At 39.9% G+C, this 18,829-nt stretch overlaps 1 protein-coding gene across 11 annotated transcripts in view; it reads right to left on the minus strand.

Annotated features, from left to right (window-relative positions):
- The window catches only part of setd5 (SET domain containing 5), a 169,940-nt gene that overhangs the window by 70,188 nt on the left and 80,923 nt on the right, over positions 1-18,829 (minus strand). For all 11 annotated transcript variants that reach the window (XM_078543252.1, XM_078543259.1, XM_078543256.1 and 8 more), the window contains 7 exons: positions 15,843-15,881; positions 13,775-14,017; positions 13,143-13,291; positions 12,317-12,434; positions 7,835-7,944; positions 6,592-6,841; positions 3,327-3,422 (listed from right to left, as the gene is read on the minus strand). In XM_078543252.1, the coding sequence (XP_078399378.1) occupies positions 3,327-3,422; positions 6,592-6,841; positions 7,835-7,944; positions 12,317-12,434; positions 13,143-13,291; positions 13,775-14,017; positions 15,843-15,881 (1,005 nt within the window). The remainder of the gene's footprint in view (positions 1-3,326; positions 3,423-6,591; positions 6,842-7,834; positions 7,945-12,316; positions 12,435-13,142; positions 13,292-13,774; positions 14,018-15,842; positions 15,882-18,829) is intronic.

The raw sequence follows: 18,829 nt of genomic DNA on the forward strand, positions 1-18,829 counted from the left end.
TGTTCTGTCCATGCTGGCGCTGTCAGCTGGTAAATTCTCCATCCAGATCAAATTCTCAATACTTCAAGATTTTAAGAGACACAAGATCCCACAAGATCGTACTGGAGATTGGATTCTGGGCTCTCTCTTGGATTTTGCAACCTAGATGAGCTCTTGAGATCTTGATGAACTCTTTAGGATCTATCAAATTCTAATTCATTAAAAATCAAAGGTTTCCCACTTGACATGTACAGTAAAGGTTACAAGCACAAGAGTGTACAATCAGAACAGTTTTTATTAAGGGGTATGGATGGTGATGAGGTCAAGTGTGGAAAGACCATGCAAAAAGGAATGGTCTTCAAACAGGCATTTCTAATTAGACTGGTTAAAAACCCTAACCTAATGTATGGGGGATAAATGGTTGCTGACAGCATCTTATAAAGTTGTACTATTCAGACATATCAAATAAACCATAAACTGGGATTAAAACCATAAAAGGTTAGTTGTTCGAGCCCTGTGCATCACCCCCTTCTGCACACTTCCATTTATTTAAGAAAGACATGCAGTTTGGATCTTGTTAGTACTACAACGTGCCACATTATAGGACTGTCATATGACCAAAAGGGAATTTTAGATCATGATACTGGATCTGAGTTTTCATGGTGTCAAATAACAGAAAAGTATTTTACTGAGAAATAACTATCAATCTTTTATATATTATTTTCTGTGTTACTGCATCATACCAGCATATATAATAGTCAGTTTTAAAGGTACATCATTCCAATTTTTATTATAATGACACATCCTGTTGGAATGTAACACATCTGCATATATACAATATTGAACAGATGCTGCTTGCCAGAAGCAAATCACTTCTGTACACATAAGGGTTGAGATGTGATTGTTAATCTTCCTCAGGTTTAGATACAACACACAGGTTTACAAAGGAACTAGTGATGCTTTAATGATCTGCACCTATCCTGCCTGATGTTACTGAGCCTAATTAATACCTTTGCCAGTTCAGGAATAGAGTTGAATAGACCATGGAGGGCAATTCCCCAATTGGTGAGTTTCCAATTTTAGGCACACTATCAGCAGAAGATGCTTTCCCAAAGGATGGACCGGAGAGGCAATCAGTTGAGATTTAACCAGAGGTTAGCTACTCATAGGCTCACAGTAGGGAATAATGACTGGCATGAGGAAATCTATGAGAGGAATAGAAAATAAATTCATAGAATCATACAGCACTGAAGGCAGCCAGTAGGGTCCATTGTGTCTGTGCCAATTAATTAGTTTGAGTTCCTTGTTCTTGCCCCATAATCCTGCAAATTTCTCTTTTACAGACATACATCCAATTCCCTTTTGCAAGTTACTATTGCATCTGCTTCAACTACCCTTTCACATGGTGCATTCCAAATCATGCTAATTTGCTGCATGAAAAAAATTCTCTTCTCCTTAGATTTAAGATAATTGGCAAAAATCCGTGTCCTCTGGTTACCAACCCTCCTGTCTGTAGAAACAGTTTCTCTCTATCTACCCTATCAAAACCCCTCAACTTATTTTGTTTGTGTCCTTAAAGGGGAAAGAGACTTTTCTAGAAAGCAAATCATCAACTATACAGATCTATTTCTCTATTTCGAAACCTATTTGCCTCCTGATCTGTTGAGCATTTCCAGATTTTCCATATCTGCAGTATTTTGCCTCTGAACTAGGCAGATAAATTCAGCAAGGAACTAGAGTGAGATCATGTTGGGACGATTAATAATTGCACAGAACAGCACAAGACAGATGCAATGAAATAGTATAACCAATAGAGGGACAAGATGTATTTACATCTGAAACAGACAATCATGTTTCCAGCGTGGGTCATCTATTCGTGCAGCAGTAGGGAGTGTCATTACATGCTAACAGCAGTTCAAGGTTCTATTGGCAAGATCAGGGTGAACCAAATTATTACTCAAGCCACATATAACATGACTAAAGAAGAGCAGGGGTGGATTATGTTATATACAAGTGAGGAATTAAAAAGGTAGCAGGCAGGGAGAGAAGACATAGCTTGCTGAATACAGCCAGGGTATTGCAGCATAATAATGTGGTTCTGGACTCGCAGACCAGAGAATGAGAGTTCAAATCCCACCATGATAAGTTGTGAAACTGAATTCAATAAATCTGGCTTTGTATGGTCTAACACCAGGGGAAACAAATGAACATGAAAGATCATGCACCGTCACAATCACATCCTTTAGGGAAAGGAACGCAACTCCAATCTAACAAAGCATAGCCAATCTTCAATGTCCTCTGAAGGGGCTTAACAAGCACCCACCGCTTTCTCAGAGCAACTAGGGATAGGTAATTAATATACCCTGACCAGTGTGGCTCATATATTGAGAACAAATAAAAGGAGAAATGAGTTCATAGGATCATATCTATGTGCTCAGGCTGTAAGGTTCTGGGTTTTCCAATGAGCCGGAAAAAATACATCAGTTCTATTTGGTTGGTTAGTGATAATTTGGATGACAGCCCTGTTTTGCATATGCTTGCTTAACTGAGATCAATTCACTAACAACCAGCATTAAAATATTTTTTGAAATTGACCCATTCATAAAAAAACCTAGCCAGTTTACCACAGTAAGATGCATATTCCATTGTCAGTGCCAACATGGATACATGATCCATATACATTACTGCCTGCTATCTGACAAAAGAAAGCTACCTTATACCAACACCCAGATTGCTAGTGTTATACTAACATATAAATCGCTCATCTTCCAGCACTCTTGTTCAAACATATGGTTCTCTCCCACAGACAACACTGCCCTGTGCAAGTGCGCTGTTCCCTTCCAAAAGGCATTGTTTCAGCTGAGTAAACACACCCGCCAGTTAACCCACTTTCCCAACCAGCTGAAGCTATTCAAAAAGACAATCCTTCACAGAAAACTTTTCCAGTAATGTTAGGGACCATCAGATATGGTTTTCTCAACTGAAATTCCTGTTATTTCTCCTATTGGTACATGATTTCTTCTGTGCAAATACATCCTATATTTTTCCCATTTTATGACTGTCTCCACTGTACGAGCCCGTTTTTATCTCTCCCAAATGCGTTTCTCTATACAAGCGCCCTGATCCTCCTTTCCCTATATCTGATGACTATCATATTTTGGAATGCATCATTACTTTCAACCCTTTCCTCACACGCAGCTTCACCACATTAGGGCACGATTTTCCTCCCCACACCTATTTTTCCTGTGGCCAAATTGTGTCCTGCTAAGTCCATATTACGAGTGCGCATGACTTCTAGCTGCTAAGAAATTCCTTATCTCCACATTATGACTCTGTCTCTCCCTTACCAGTTTACTTTGTGCTAATGCACGGAGCTGTTCATCCATTTCTGATTCCTCGTTTTCTTCTTCTACTTTTATTCGATCTCCTTCTCCGGGCCCTTCCTATTTGAAGAAAATTAAGTCAATACAATGAGTAGTATTGTACATAAAAACTGCTATTACAGCACCACAATGGCAGCATTGATGTGATGTAGCTCAAGCCATCTGTGAAATATAAACTAATATTTTACTGCCCACAATGACAACACTTGTGTCACAGCCCTTCCTTGTGACATCATAAAACAATTCAACCACCTACTGTATTAAGCTTTGCTTGAAGCAACTATTTGCTTTTTCCACTAATAGTTGATGTATGAACAAAATAGATGTAATTTCTCACACTTATACAAATGAGGATAAACTTTTAAATGTTGATCTGAATTTATTGTTCCTTCCCACTGAATTTATTGCTAAGATCCAGAGCAGCTTGCTGGCTTCTTCTGGGAAGAAAGGAGGCACTGCTTTCTCTGAGCCTCTCATTTACAGAGAATGGTCAGACAATATGCATTCACAACTAGGTTGCAAATTTCCACATTCAGGCCCTGCAGAGATACCTAAAAATGGAAGTTCCACTAAAGTGGTGTCAGCTGACATTTTTCTTCCATCGGATGCATGGCCTGAATAAAAACAGACAGCACTTTATCATGAAACTGAAGGAGTCCATCCATCCTATCAAGAGATGTCTGTCTTTTACTATAACTTTCTAAGAGTCTGAAACTTTGTTGCCTGCAGAAGCAGCTCTCTGAGATAGCAGCCATTCTGGCAGACCTACTCCTCCACAATCCCTATCTGTGCATTATCAACTTCAATGACACCTGGCTGTCAAAAAGGAGGATTCTTGCTGCAAGTATATCAAGAGTCAGGGACATAATGGATGGCAGTGTATTAAGCTGATGTCACCAGAGGTATTAGCTGCTTGGACGTACAACCAAAGTCATTCAGGAGATAAACGCACTCTCGGCTCTGACTCAGTTATGGGTGCTGAGGCTCAGCCATTTGCAGTTCTCCCATTTAGATGGAGTAAGGTCCAAAAACGTCCCTCAGGAACCTCAGCTCACAACTTGAGCCTTTTCAGTAAGGAGGGAATTTCATACTGCATGGAGGGATCGCCAATCATTTATTGCTACATATGCTCTATTCCTTTCCCTCATTTTCCTCCAGACTTGGATTAGCAAAGCACTTTCCTGCCCACTTTACAGATATCCGGGCTTCTTGTCTACTCTGTGGCTTAGTTGAGCTTAGTGTGTATGTTTATTGGCAATGTCTTGCTCTTTGCTATTCCACTGCCAAATACGCCTGCCCTGCATGGGAAAGATCTACTCATGCTAAGAAGATGGATGCTGTTCTGAATGCAAGCTGCCGAGTTATCACAGGTTGTTTAAAACCAACAAACACCAACAGCCTATATATCTTGGTGGGTACCACTCCCCCTGATATAAGAAGAACAGTAGCCAGCAAGAAAGAGCAACTCTGTCAAACATCAGATGAGAGGCACCCTCTACATGGTCATACACCCACACCCAGCTGCCTAAAGTCTAGGAAGAGCTTCATGAACAGTGTTGTTCCATTACAATCAACCCCATCTGAAGCCCACATCGCCTTGTGGAAAGACCGGCTCGCCAGTCTCGAACAACCCCTGCGATGGAAATTCTACCGGATGAAAGCCTTCCCCCAGGAGCTAATTGCAACTGGGCAACCTGGAAATGCCCTAACAGACTTAGGACTGGTGCAGGTCGTTCAAAGGTGTCACGAAGCAAATGGGGATATACAACCAGCCCGACAACTTGTGAATGTGGAACTGAGCCACAGACTATGCAACATCTCCTGCAATGCCTATCGCTAGAGGAACACTGCACTGTTGCAGATCTTGCTGAATTCAACAACTAGGCGCAAAAATGCGTCCAGTTCTGGCTGGGCCATGTATAGACTGTCCGTGGACACGATAAGAAGAAGAAAGCAATGTCAGAAGTCGCAGGCCTTTTTTCGCTGTTTAGGGGGACTGCTCCTCAACTTTTAGTTGACTTGTAGTCCATGCTCCATGCTTCGGTCAACTGGTACATAAGGGGCAGGCAGAATGGAGAATAGCCTTCTGGATCCGCTCCTGGGCCAAGTTTTAATCACTATTTACGGGTCCAGGATATGTAGGATTCACAGGGAATATCACTCAGACAGCCTCTCATTTGCAGCCGTGTGTACGCCCAAATGCCCCTGTAGAGAGGCCAGACAGTGTTCATAAGTGCACTTGATGTCCTGCACTGACCACAAAAGGCTTCAAGTATTATGAATAAAAATAGACTGTGATCCAGTTTTATTTTTATTATGTATACGCGTTAGCCGAGTGGACCATTGGTACAAGCAATGTGTTTATTGAGGCCTCCTCCTGAGGGAAGTGCTTGGGATGTTTTTGTCCTAGTCACATTAATTACCCATTACCCAGTGCCACTCCACTGGCTCAGTTCAAAACAGTCATCAGCTGAAATCGTGAGCATGTCATGTTCAATTTTGAAATGTGAATCTGTGATAACCATATCACAAGGGTGTTAACCTTAGCATATCAAAAGAGTTCTAGTTATATCAGTAATGGTGCATTCTGTTTGGTGCACCTTGCTTCCCGCAATTCCTTGCACCACACCACCTGCAATACTTTAGTTACATGATGCAAATAAAGTGGCCAGGGTTTTGGGAGCTGGTGGTTGTGTAATAACCAATGCATGTTCAAGAGCTTTGAGCCAAATAATCCTTGACAGTAATCCTGCTAAAATCTGCAGTGTTAGATGGTTACATATAAAAGGAGAAAGAAAAAGATAGCATTGAAATATTCTGACTCATTAGCTGAACACTAGAAGAAACTACATAGTTATACCCTAATCTCATAGAACTCAACATTAATTTCAGCACATGAACCAGTTAGGGAAAATATGGGTTGCTCTGTACATCAGATTTATTCTACCTGAAATGTTTTTAAATTATTTCTTTCTTTTTCAAAATATTTTATATTTACGTAAAGGCATCTTTTACTCTTTCCAACCTTGATGGTGCGGTATACCACCATGGCCCCTCATCCTGTTCTTTAAATTTAAGTAAAAAAATCAAACATGACTTAGTTTACCACTCATTTAGATGCAGATGGTAAGTGGGTAATGGTACAAATTAACATATCATACGTGCTTCACACGTATCTGGAGAAAACTATAGTATGGCAGTTACCCTCCATTAATGTGTATATGTATACCTCACTGTCACTTGCTGGGTTTTGGACAGGTAACTCCGGTTGGTCTTTGGGTTCTGCTGGCTCCTCTTGCTGCTGGTTGCTGTTTTCGTCAGAGGCCTGATTGAGCTCAGACTCCATCTCCCATTCTTTCCGCCTGGCTTTTCTCCGTCGTGTCTCAGCACCTACTGGGGGCTCCATCGATCCTTGGTTATGTTTCTGTACTGGACAATTCTGGTTCCCCTTGTGGCAGGCACAGTCAACCTTATATTTACTATGATGAAGTGAATAATATAAACTTTATTAAATGAACCTTTTCAGTTTCATTTTGATTTTCAAATTCCTGACTATATATATTCAACTGAAAGTATATTCAACCAACTTTCCCTATATGCATATTATATAAAGGTTGACAAAGATGTGAAACACACAGGGAGAGTACACGACTTCTATTTGCATGTGAAGGTGTAAAAGAGCTCCTGTGTCAATCAGAGGTGTCAAATAAGTACTAACTTTGATTGCTAACACAACTCTTCCTGTTCTCAAAATATCAGCTGCCCTGCTATTTGGGATATTCAACATCTGCAATTTACACCACAGGAAAAACAGGTGTGCTGCTCACGGGTAATGAAATGCACGAGTCAGAGCATGCAGATATTCAAATGAATATTCAATTTGCCCGAGAGAGTACTTCCCCTTCGAGAGAGAATTCCTAGCCCCAGAAAGGTTCAGAGCTCAGGTGGTCAAGTAGATCGGAGGTCCCAGGGGTAAGTACATTCAAGTAACTCAAGACCATGAGGCACCAATGAAGAATCATTACCTTTCTGACCCCAATACCCCGCATCCATTTCCTAGCCATTGAGCCATCCCTACCAATTTAGCCAAAACATCCCTACTTTAGAAAGCTACCCCCATCCTGAAAGACTTTGCTGGTCGATGTTTCCTTGTCCCACTCCATCTCCAGCTCGGTAAATCTTCTGTCCCTCACAAATAAGATTCAGTTAAGTGCTCCCCCTTTTACTTCCCCTTTCCCACTTGTCCTGCACCCTGCCTATCATACCCCTTGCCCGTCTAGTCCAATCATTCCCTGCTTTCAAACCTTATTTGATTTAAATAATGTAGTCTTGAACCCCTATTTACACCACCCACCATTGACTAGTCCTGCTAAAAAGGCAATAATGTAACCATTAATTTCTTTTTCTACAACAGTGGCGAAAAAAAAATCAAATATTTTGACAACTCCTGTAAGAAAGCAGATCTCACTTACCAGCTGCTGTATTCATAGTCAAAGCCAATGGTCACCTCACTGTCCTTAGGGATGTTTGTGATGGCGTATATACAAAGGTGGATCATCCCATCAGCGATCATGTGCCGTACCTAGGGGAAATGGTATGCAAGTTGTAGCTAGCTTTCTTTCTTTTATGTTTCTTAAATAGGTCAAACCCAATTTATCCCACTTGCTGCCATCACGGTTTTATACAGTCTTTTTTTAGCGAGCAGAATTTGTGCCAAGGGGTTGCCAATATAAATAGGGGCTCCAATTCTTGCTGAAAGACCAACTAAACTTATGTGACTGCAGCATAAAAACATTGTACAATCTGTGCATACACTAGTTAACAAAAGTACCTTACAGCAAAATAATCCAAATGCAAAATATTTGGTTTTGCAAAATATGCAATCAAAAATAATAAACTATTGTATTTTACAACTTAGTAAAATTATGTTTCAAGTAAAACTAAATAATGAGGAAAGGCAGGGTAAGAGAGTTAAGTGAGGGCACCTGAGTAACTTTAAGGCTGAAGGTAGTATTTATTTCCAAACACACTATTTTAATACTGAAAGAAATGTTGCATCTCTAGGATTTTGTAGAATGCTTACTAGGAGGAAAGGGCACTGATGCATTGGGAAGGAATCAAGGGGGTCAACAAGGATAATTCAGGAGTTATGGCATCTTAATTGTCAAAAGACAACCACAGAACTGAACACTCTTGCATCGGAACATGGGAGCAGGAGTAGGCCATTCAGCCCATTGAGCCTGCTCTGCATTCAATGTGATCATGGCTGATCATCCACTTCAATGCATCTTTCCCACACTGTCCCCATATCCCTTTACGTCATTGACAGATTTCTAAATGCCAATTTCTACTTTAAACATACTCAATGACTGAGCTTCCACAGCCCTCTGGTGTAGAGAATTCCAAAGATTCACACCCTCTGAATAAAAAAAAATTATTCTCACCTCGGTCCTAAGTGGTTTCCCCCTTATTTTGAAATTGTGTCCTCTGGTTCTAGACTCCCCAACTAGGGGAAACATCTTACCTGCGTCTACCCTGTCTATCCCAAGTTTTTTTATAGGTTTCAATGAGATCACCTCTCATTTAGAGAATACAGGCCCAGCTTCCCTACTCTCTCTTCATTGGACAGTCCTGCCATCTCAGGAACAAGTCAGGTGAACCTTTGTTGCACTCCCTCTATGGCAATATCATCCTTCCCAAGGCAAGGGGACCAAACTCCAGGTGCAATCTAACCAAGGTTCTATACAATTGAAGCAAGACTTCACTACTCCTGTACTCAAACCTTCTTGGAATAAAGGCAAGCGTACATACATTTGTCTTCCTAATTGCCTGCTGCACCTGCATGTTAGCCTTCAGTGGCTTATTGAAGAGGACACCCGGACCTTTTGTACATCTACACTTTCTAATCTCTTATCATTTAGGAAATACTCTGCGCATCTGTTCCTCCTGCCAAAGTGGATAACCTCACATTTTTCCACATTATATTCCATCTGCCATGTTCTTGCCTACTCACTAAGTCTGTCCAAATCCTCTCGAAGCCACTTTGCATCTTCCTCACAACACACATTCCCAACTAGTTTTGTGTCATCCACAAACTTGGAAATATTACATTTGGTCCCCACAACCAAATCATTGATATATATTGTGAACAGCTGGGGCCCGAGTACTGATCCCTGCGGTACCCCACTAGTCGCTGTCTGCCAACGCGAGAATGACCCGTTTATTCCTACTCTTTTATTTTGCCTGTTAACCAATCTTTAATCCATGCCAGTGTTTTGCCTTCTATCCCACGTGCTTTAATTTTGCTAACCAATCTCCTGTGGGGGGCTTTAGCAAAAGCCTTCTGAAAATCTAAGTATATTACATCCACCGACTCCCCTTTATCAATTCTGTTAGTAACAACCTCAAAAAAACTCCCAACAGGTTTGTCAAACATGATTTCCCATTCATAAAACCATGTTGACTATGTCCAATCAGATCATTATTATCCAAGTATCCATTTATCACATCCTTTATAATTTGGAAAAAAGGTGCAGAAATGATCTATCCTCTTTTAAAAATAAAAGAGGAATGTAAACTATAAACACAAGCAGATTTTTTGACTTATCCTGTGATAATTGTGCTACAGGACATAGGTATAAAACTAATCAATTTCAACCAATACGTCAGATTAGAAAGGATCTTATTTTGATACTTGTGATGCTTTTGGAATTCTGGTTATGCTATCTCTGAAGGGTCTGAGCATAATTTATGTTCAAAATGCTACCACTGAATTAAATGTGGCTGTCAAAGGGTTAAATACACAGAACAGTACACAATGAGATTTAGTGATTCCAGTGAACATTGACACATAATTCAGGGAATGGTTCTATTTATGCGAACTCAGCATAAAGTGTCTGCTCAGAATATAATTTCGAAAGATGGGGTTAATTGTTTTGACTGACCAGCCTACTGAATGGAGAAGGAATTGCAGATCCTGCCCTCCCACTTCTTATGAACCCTTAAAACTATATGAAAAAGAGACATGGAGCAGTCAGCCAGCCAGCTAACTAGGTTTGGGGAGAAAACCTGGCCTTAACAAGTGCAAGTTCATTCATCTCAAGCCCTAAGCTGATCCATTCAAAAGGCTGATCAGGGAAAGTTAATCAAGATTGTTGAAGGGGATAGTTTTGCTTATCGTTTTTCTTCTACTGAAGTTAATTAAGCCAAGATGTTTTACATCTATTATTCAAACTTGCTGTCTGTAAAGTAAAATAGCTTAACAATTTGTAGCTGCCCCATCTAACTAAAGTATTTCAGTTTGCCGTCAGAAACATTGGCAGTGCATGTTAAGTCATGGGTGAGAAGCCAAAACAAAGAGGGATGGGGGAAAAGTGTATTTTTGTAGGTGTGCAACATAGCTGCTTCGCTGTCCTACATTTTGAGGAAGCAAGGAAAGACAGCAAGATGCTTAGGTTAGGAAGTCCTTTGGAAACCTGCTCCACAATACAGCAAATAATTTTTAAGTTAATCATTTTTATGTGAATGTCAATACAAAGCTGCTCTAATTAATTGTCCAAATAAACTAGAAAATTCTAGGAGTAACATGACATTACTGAAAAACTTCTTATGGCTTTTTGGCATTTGTTCTGGGTTAATCATGATAGTATAGTGGAGTCAAGTTGAGTGCAAATTCCCAACAATTGTACATAAGATGGCAACGCTAATCTTGATGCTGTACTTTAAACACTATTGGCAACATTTTCCCGTCGGCGAGTGAGGGGGGGCACGCTCACCGACGCGTAAAATGACGCGCGGTGACGTCGGGCATGCACCCTGATGTCACCATATGTCATTTAGATTGTCATTTGAGCAGGCGCACAGCCAAGTTCCTGTTAAAAACTAATTGAAACAATTAAATGAGCTGCCCATCTAACCTTAAAGTTGGCGGGCAGGCGAAGAGCCCAGGCGACCTTCACATATTTCATGGCCTCATCCACGGGCGGGATGAGATTTCATGAAGTGTTTAAAAAAATCAGTAAAATATTTTCCAAAATTTTATGAACATGTTCCAGCTCATGTGACATTGTCACATGAGGGGACATGTTTCAAAAGTTTAAAAATGCTTTATTTAAAAGTTTAACACTGAAACAAATCTCCCTGAGGCACCTCCATGCTTCAGGGAGATCTCTGCGCTCTTTCACGTGCATGCGCGAAAGAGCACAGGGAACCACTTAGGGAATCCCCCCTCACCCGCATAGAGAGCGTACAGCACTTCTAGGCGAGCATCACGCTGGATGGGCCTTAATTGGCCCGCCCACGTAAAATGGCAGCGCGGACCTGATCGGGGACGCCTATTGGGTTCGTGCCCGCCCCTGTACAGCTCCCCCAACGGGGGGAAACTTCTGGCCTATATGTAGTGCTCATTCCCTGTGCTGGTTTTAGCTAAGTGTGCCCCAGTAAACTGACAACAATCTAACACTCATTCTCAGTAGTCAAGCCAACCTGTACCTCTCAGTCAAAGAATTCATATTTTTTCTTAACTTAATAAATGGGTTTTTGCACAGTGCTATTACTACATGAGGGATTCAATTCATTCAGATAATAAATAAATATATTCATTAAATGTTAACATTATTATAATAGAAGTATAATATATTCAATTTGGGTTCAGTAGGTTGGATTTGTTGTACAAGGTTGATTATAGGCAAACTCATCTTTATATAGGGCTGCCTCATAATTCAATGTCTGCAAATATTATGTGAAGAAATAGCAATACATCATAACAATCTGTATATTTAAGAAGATATTTGTAAAGCAATGCAAACAAATAAACATTTTTTTTCATAAGCACAGCACCATGGGGGGCATAGTTCATTTTTAATCACTTCTTAAAAAATAATTTCAATGAAAAAAGTGTCATAACATATATAATTAAACTGGTAGAAACCTACAGATAATTAGAAAAGACTGACCTCTGCATTGGGGGCACAGGACCTCCTAATAAACCGAGCATCATTCCCAAATGTTCTAGCATCAACACACATCTCCACTTCATTGAATTTTGAGTAGAACAGCACAAAGGGGTAGGGTCTGTAATACAAAAAGATGACAAAAAGATTCTTGTGACTCTGAGTTGGAACTTACTTTCCCAAAAGACCTTTCTTCATGTGCGAGCCATTAATAAATGAATTAAAACAAAATATGCTGGAAAAATTCAGCAGGTCAGGCAGCATCTGTGAAGAAAAACATTTTTAATGTTTCAGGTTGAGTAACCTGATGAAAGGTCACTCAACCTGAAATGTTAACACTGTTTTGCTCCACAGATGTTGCCTGATCTGCTGTATCTTTCCAGCATTTTTCATTTTTATTTCAGATTTCCAACATTCATAGTATTTTGCTTTTGGCAGGATATAAACCATAGGCTACAGAGGGAGGGAAAAACACAATCTGATCCAGCATCCATGTGTTCACACTGTCAACCATTTAAAGATCAGAAGTAAGATGCAGAGTTCATGTTTATCTTCAAAATACTAAGGCTAAGTGTAATGCACTTTCCATTCCTCTTATTGAAAAGCTAACTCAACACAGGCCAGAGAATAAATTACATTATGTAGTGCATTAACAATTATAATGCTATAAATGAGTGGTGAGTTGTGGGGACATGCTCACACTTGATCTTAGAAGAAACTTCTCTTTCAGCTTAAATTGCCTTGACATTCCTCCAAATTGGCTCCATTTTGGGAAGGTCAAAAACACATTACTGCAGTAACTAGAGACTCAAACTCAATACAGTCCTACCTTTTAAAGAAATGTCCATTAACTTCAAATTGCTGCCTTAGCATCACCTTACCACGGTATTCGATAATAAGTATGTCTGGTGTTAGGTCTCTGGCTGCTCGCAAAATTTTGCGATGCCGCTGAACTCTTGTGACTTTACCAAGCTGCAGCTATCAACAGAAAGAAAATAATACATAGACAATGAAGTTACTATTTTACTACTTATGTGGAGTAGCCTGCTGGCTTAATTGACTTTTACAACATAAGATACAACTGAGAAAAAAAAACTTCAAATTGACTAAATACATTTTTTTTAGAAAGTAAAACAAAATTAAAAGCAATATTACAAGTTAAAATGCACAGCACATGGGGATTATCTAATAGATCCACTCTTGACTACATTCCTGAATCGGCAATAGGCCTTTTAAGTCAAACAGTTCTTATTGTTCTATTCTAGAAAGGCAGTTGATGACGGATGGAATTGGGGCCAATCTTTACTCAGTCTTACATTTCTTTACAGAGTGAAGCATTACAAGCATACACCTCCTCACTCAATCACCTCGCTGTTTTGGTAAGTGCGTTGTTATGTGTGTTCACCAATTGATGCCATCCACCTGCATATAACTAAACACAATTGAGATATTAACACTCACCTGCATCTGAGAGCCGAGAACTGTGTTGTTACAGGCTAGTTCAGTTTTATTAATAGTGTCCAGCACCACATTTTTTCCCACAGAGTCTTTCATGGTTAACCGATACAATTCTAAAAGATTCTGTACATCTGCACTGTACTGATTTGCAAAGGATTCCTCGTACTGATCTGTCCAGAGGCGGATCCGGTTCTCCCAACCCTCTGCTGTATTTTCATCCAATGCGTGAGCTTCCGACAATGAATTCTAAATAAAAATCAGCAAAATTGAACAAACTTAGTTTGCTTCCCTACTGGAAAGATCATCAACAAGAAAAATGTAGATTCTCCAAACTCTCCCAATATTTTTACACCTGATTCCAAAATATTATCCCACTTAGAGTGAGAGTAGAGCTTCTCAGAAAAATGTTAAAATCTCCACCCGCCCCCCCAGCACGATCAGTTCCACTACACGGTGCAACTTAGAATATTTTCTAAAGGAAACCATGTCAATTATTGAAAAGCCTACCAGCTTCAACTGATTTGATTTTTGACTGAGGGAATGAGGCTGAACCATCAAAGTGTACAGCACAGAAGGAGACCATTTTTCCCACGTGTCCATGCCAGCTCTTCGCTAGAGCAATCCATAACTAACCCAGCAGGCTCTCTCTCTTTCTCTCTCCTCATAAACTTACATCTTCCACTTCTTTAAATATCTATCCAATTTTCTCAAAAAAAATGCAACAGTCTCAGCTTCAATTACTATCTGTGGTTATAGTTTACCATGCTTCAACAATACTCTATATAATTAATTTATCCTAATCTAATGGCAATTTTAAATCAAGGACCTTATATCGCTGACTCCTTAATCAGAGGAAACAGTCCTCTGTTTGCCTTGTTGAAATCTTTCCTTTTTCTTTTCTGCTTCAGTACCTCAAATCTCAAGACATAAGATTAAAAATATTGGATATAACCAAATTGAACTGGTTTATGTTGACTGTAAATTATTTTATTTAGAACATCTAAACCCTTGTAAACGGATTTATAATCTTCTTGCCCGATTTCAATCTTTCCATTTTGGATCTTGTTGTGCTTAGCAGATGTGCTTGGATTTACACATTCGTGTTTAAGCCTCCAAACATTTGGAACTTGGTTGAACATTGCATTAATAACTAGGTGGCCACATAATATGCTGTGCAAGAAAGTGAAGGAACTAGAACTCAGACTTGTGATTCCCACAATCTGATCTCACCCACATAAGTCAATGAAACAAATGAGCTCAGGCAAGCTGCCCACTTCACTTAACGCCCCCAATGACAGGAAGAAAGCAGGCAGACAAGCCATGTTTATGCATCTCCGAGCGGCTGGCTCAAAAGCTGCCTTGGCAAAAGCCTAGCAGAACAGGATCTGCCCAGTCTCTGAGCATTCTAACATTATTTGTATTTTTGATTGAAAAGCTCTCGAAAAACCAAGGTTAAAAAAAAGGAAAAAACAATGTTAGGAGAGTTTGAAGAAAAAGACAAAATAAGAAAAGTCAGATCAATAAGTAATGATTTGCCTCCAAACTTTAGGCTTTAAAAGTCTGTTGATTATGAAATGAAACAAAGACTGAAGGTTCTGAACTGCACAGTTGTAGAGCCTGGAGAAAAGAATGTGTTTAATTATTGATGAAGAATAGGCCTTTTACAAAACAAAAAGGAGAAATTATAGTTACAGACCAACTCACATTTAGAGGTAAAATAGAACTTCATTGTAGATTTGGATGACTGCTTCAACAATTTAATTAAAAAACGACAAAGGTTTGTCATGGGCTATCAAAGCTTGGGGCAGAGGGGGTTGTCAGTGGTTAAATTATATTACATCTGAAGCATACAAAAGAAACACTTCGCAAATTGGATATTTACAAATCAACCAGCAATTTAAAAATTGTCTGTAATAGCAGTGAATGGGAAGTTCCAGCCCATGAGAGCTCTAATGGTGAATCAATCCTAAATTTGGAAATTACTACACAAATCTTCACTTAGCTAAGATCAGCTATTTTCAAAATGGACTAAAAGAAATCTAACACTGTAAATCTCCCTCTCAATCCATACCTTCATCCTCATGGATCTTCTGGACCCTTCTCGAAAGGCCTGTGAATAACAAAATCATAGAGAAGTTATTATGGAATCATGTAACCAGCCCTACCCGTGTTCACTAATTATCCAATGTTCTTTAATTCCCTCACACCCAGGAACATTTTTCAAAATAAAAACAAACCTCAAGGAATCAACCAAGAACCTGATTTCATGGGTGCTCATCCATTTTAGGCCTCAACTCCTCTCCCAATTAAACTCTCCATGGTGATATAAAGATAGCTATCTTTACTGGGTACAGGATCCTTCACAGACAAATAATCACTTTCAAGTATAGCCACTTTTATGTAAAATTGGTAGTGAACAAAGCAAGTTCCCTTAAACAGCTTCTTGATGGGATTTAATGGATGAGCTATAAAGCTTTGTTTCTGGTATGCTCCAGTGAATTACGTTTTCTACAATGGTACCTGGTAGAGGAAGCAGAACAATCATTTACTTCAATGTCCTCAATCCACAGGGAAAATCTGCTGAAAGTACCATCTCGACTGCACCACCCGGGGGCCCCCCCTACAACAATCTCCCCTGCTCAATGTATGCAGGTTATTATGGCAAATCTGGTATAGGTATTTCTCTCCACTACACAGTACAAGGTAAATCTGCTGACAATGCATCTTGCACACTTCTATTAAATTAGATGTTCCAAGTTTGCTTTGTAAGTGATTAATTTTCAAGTGTTGCTATACGGGGGAAATCCCCTGCAAAAAAATTTGACACAGTTCCGAAGACCTTGCCTCCACTTCTAAAAAAAATCATCAGCTATTAAAAGAAAAGCAATCATTACAGGCATGCTTTTTTTTGTCAGCATACAGCTACAAAAATGACATGCTAATAAATCACCAAATACAGAACAAAACATAAAACACAGAATTGTGACACACAGCAGGCTTGGCCCCAGATACACAGAACCTTGCTGACCCCCTGGAATCTCCTTAGGAACTGTCCACGGCCCTACAGGCAGAATTACAGGAGACCATTCCGTTGTGTCTGTGCAGGCTTTCTGAAGGAGCAGTTCACCTGGTGCCACTCGCCTGCCTAATCCAATACTCTCTTGAATCCCTAAATTGAATCTGCCTCCACCACACTTTCATGCAGTACATTACAGATCCTAACCACTCAACGCACTCTCAACCTGTCCTGCCACCTTTGATGATTTATACATTTATACGCCCAGGTCCCTCCGCTCCTGCACCCCTTTAGAATTGTATCCTTTATTTTATATTGTCTCTCCACGTTCTTACTACCAAAATTAATCACTTCACAATTGTCTGCATTAAATTTCATCTGCCACTTGTCAGCCCATTTCACCAATGTCTGTCCCTTTTGAAGTTTTATACTATCCTCCTCACAGTTCAAATTGCACCGTGAACATTATATATATATATATATATATATATAAGAGCAGGGATCCTAACACCGACCCCTGGGCAACTCCACTATAAACCTTCCTCGAGTCTCAAATACATCCACTAACCACGACTCTATTTCCTGTCACTCAGCCAATTTTGTATTCATGTTTCTACTGTCCCTTTTATTCCATGAGTTCTAACTTTGCTCTCAAGTCAGTTTTGCCACACTTTAGCAAATGCCCTTTGAAAGTCCAGACCTTTTTTTTCATTCATGGGATGTGAGCATCACTGGCAATGCCAGCATTTATTGCCCATCCCTAACTGCCGTTAAGAACGTGGTGGTGAGCTGCCTTCTTGAATCACTGCAGTCCATGTGTTGTAGGAAAACTCACAGTACTGTTAGGAAGGGAGTTCCAGGATTTTGACCCAGCAACAGCGATGGAATAGTGATATAGTTCCAAGTCAAGATGGTGAATGACTTGCAGGGGAACTTGCAGGCAGTGGTGTTCCCATCCATTTGCTGCCCTTGTCCTTTAAGTGGTAGAGGTTGTGGGTTCAGAAGGTGCTGTTGAAGGAGCCATGCACACCACATCAACAGCATTAACTTCATCAAAAATCTTCAGCAGGTTAGTTAAACACAATTTGCCCTCAATAAATCTTTGCTAGCTTTCCTTAATTAACATGCATTTGCCCAAGTGACTATTAATTTTGTACTGAATTATCATTTCTAGAAGCTTCCTCACCATTGATGTTAAACTGGCCTGTAGTTGCTAGGCTTATCTTTGCACCCTTTTTTGAACAAGGGTGTAACACATTTGCAATTTTCCAATCCTCTGGCACCATCCTTGAGTCTAAGGAAGATTGGAAAATTATGGCCAGTGCCCCTGGAATTTCCACTCTCGCTTCCCTCAGTATCCTCGGATGCACTTCATCCAGGAGCGATGCCTTATCAACTTTAAGTACAGATAGCCTATCCAATACGCCTCTTATTAAGTTTAAACCCTTCTAGAGTCTGAATTATCTCCTCTTCCACCATGACCTGGCTGCATCTTCTTCCTTGGTAAAGACAGATGCAAAGTATTCATTTATTACCTCAGCCACGCCCCCATGTGTAAATCCCCTTTTTGGTCCCTAATCACCCCATTCCTCTTTTTACCATTCTTTTACTACTTATATGCCTGTAGAAGACTGTTGGGTTTCCTTTCCTGTTAGTAGCCAGTCTCTTTCCAAACTCTCTCTTTGCTTCTCTTATTTGCTTTTTCAATTTTCCTCCGAACCTTCTATATTCAGCCTAGTTCTTGGTTGTATTATCCACCTCTCTTTCTTCTTCAGACCTTTCTTCTTCATCTTAATATCTATATCTTTTGCAATCCAGGGAGCTCTGGTTTTGTTTGCCCTACCTTTCCCCTTCATGGATTGTACTTTGACTGTACCTGAACTCTCTCTTCTTTAAAGACAGCCCATTGTTCAGTTACAATTTTGCCTGCCAACCTTTGATTCTAATTTATCTGGGTCAGATCCATTCTTACCCCATTGAAGCAGGCTTTCCTCAGTTAATTACTCTTAATCTGGGTTGCTCCTTGTCCTTTTTCATAGTCA

The sequence above is a fragment of the Cetorhinus maximus genome, chromosome 6 (assembly GCF_964194155.1).
Source record: "Cetorhinus maximus chromosome 6, sCetMax3.hap1.1, whole genome shotgun sequence".
Lineage (NCBI taxonomy): Eukaryota > Metazoa > Chordata > Chondrichthyes > Lamniformes > Cetorhinidae > Cetorhinus > Cetorhinus maximus.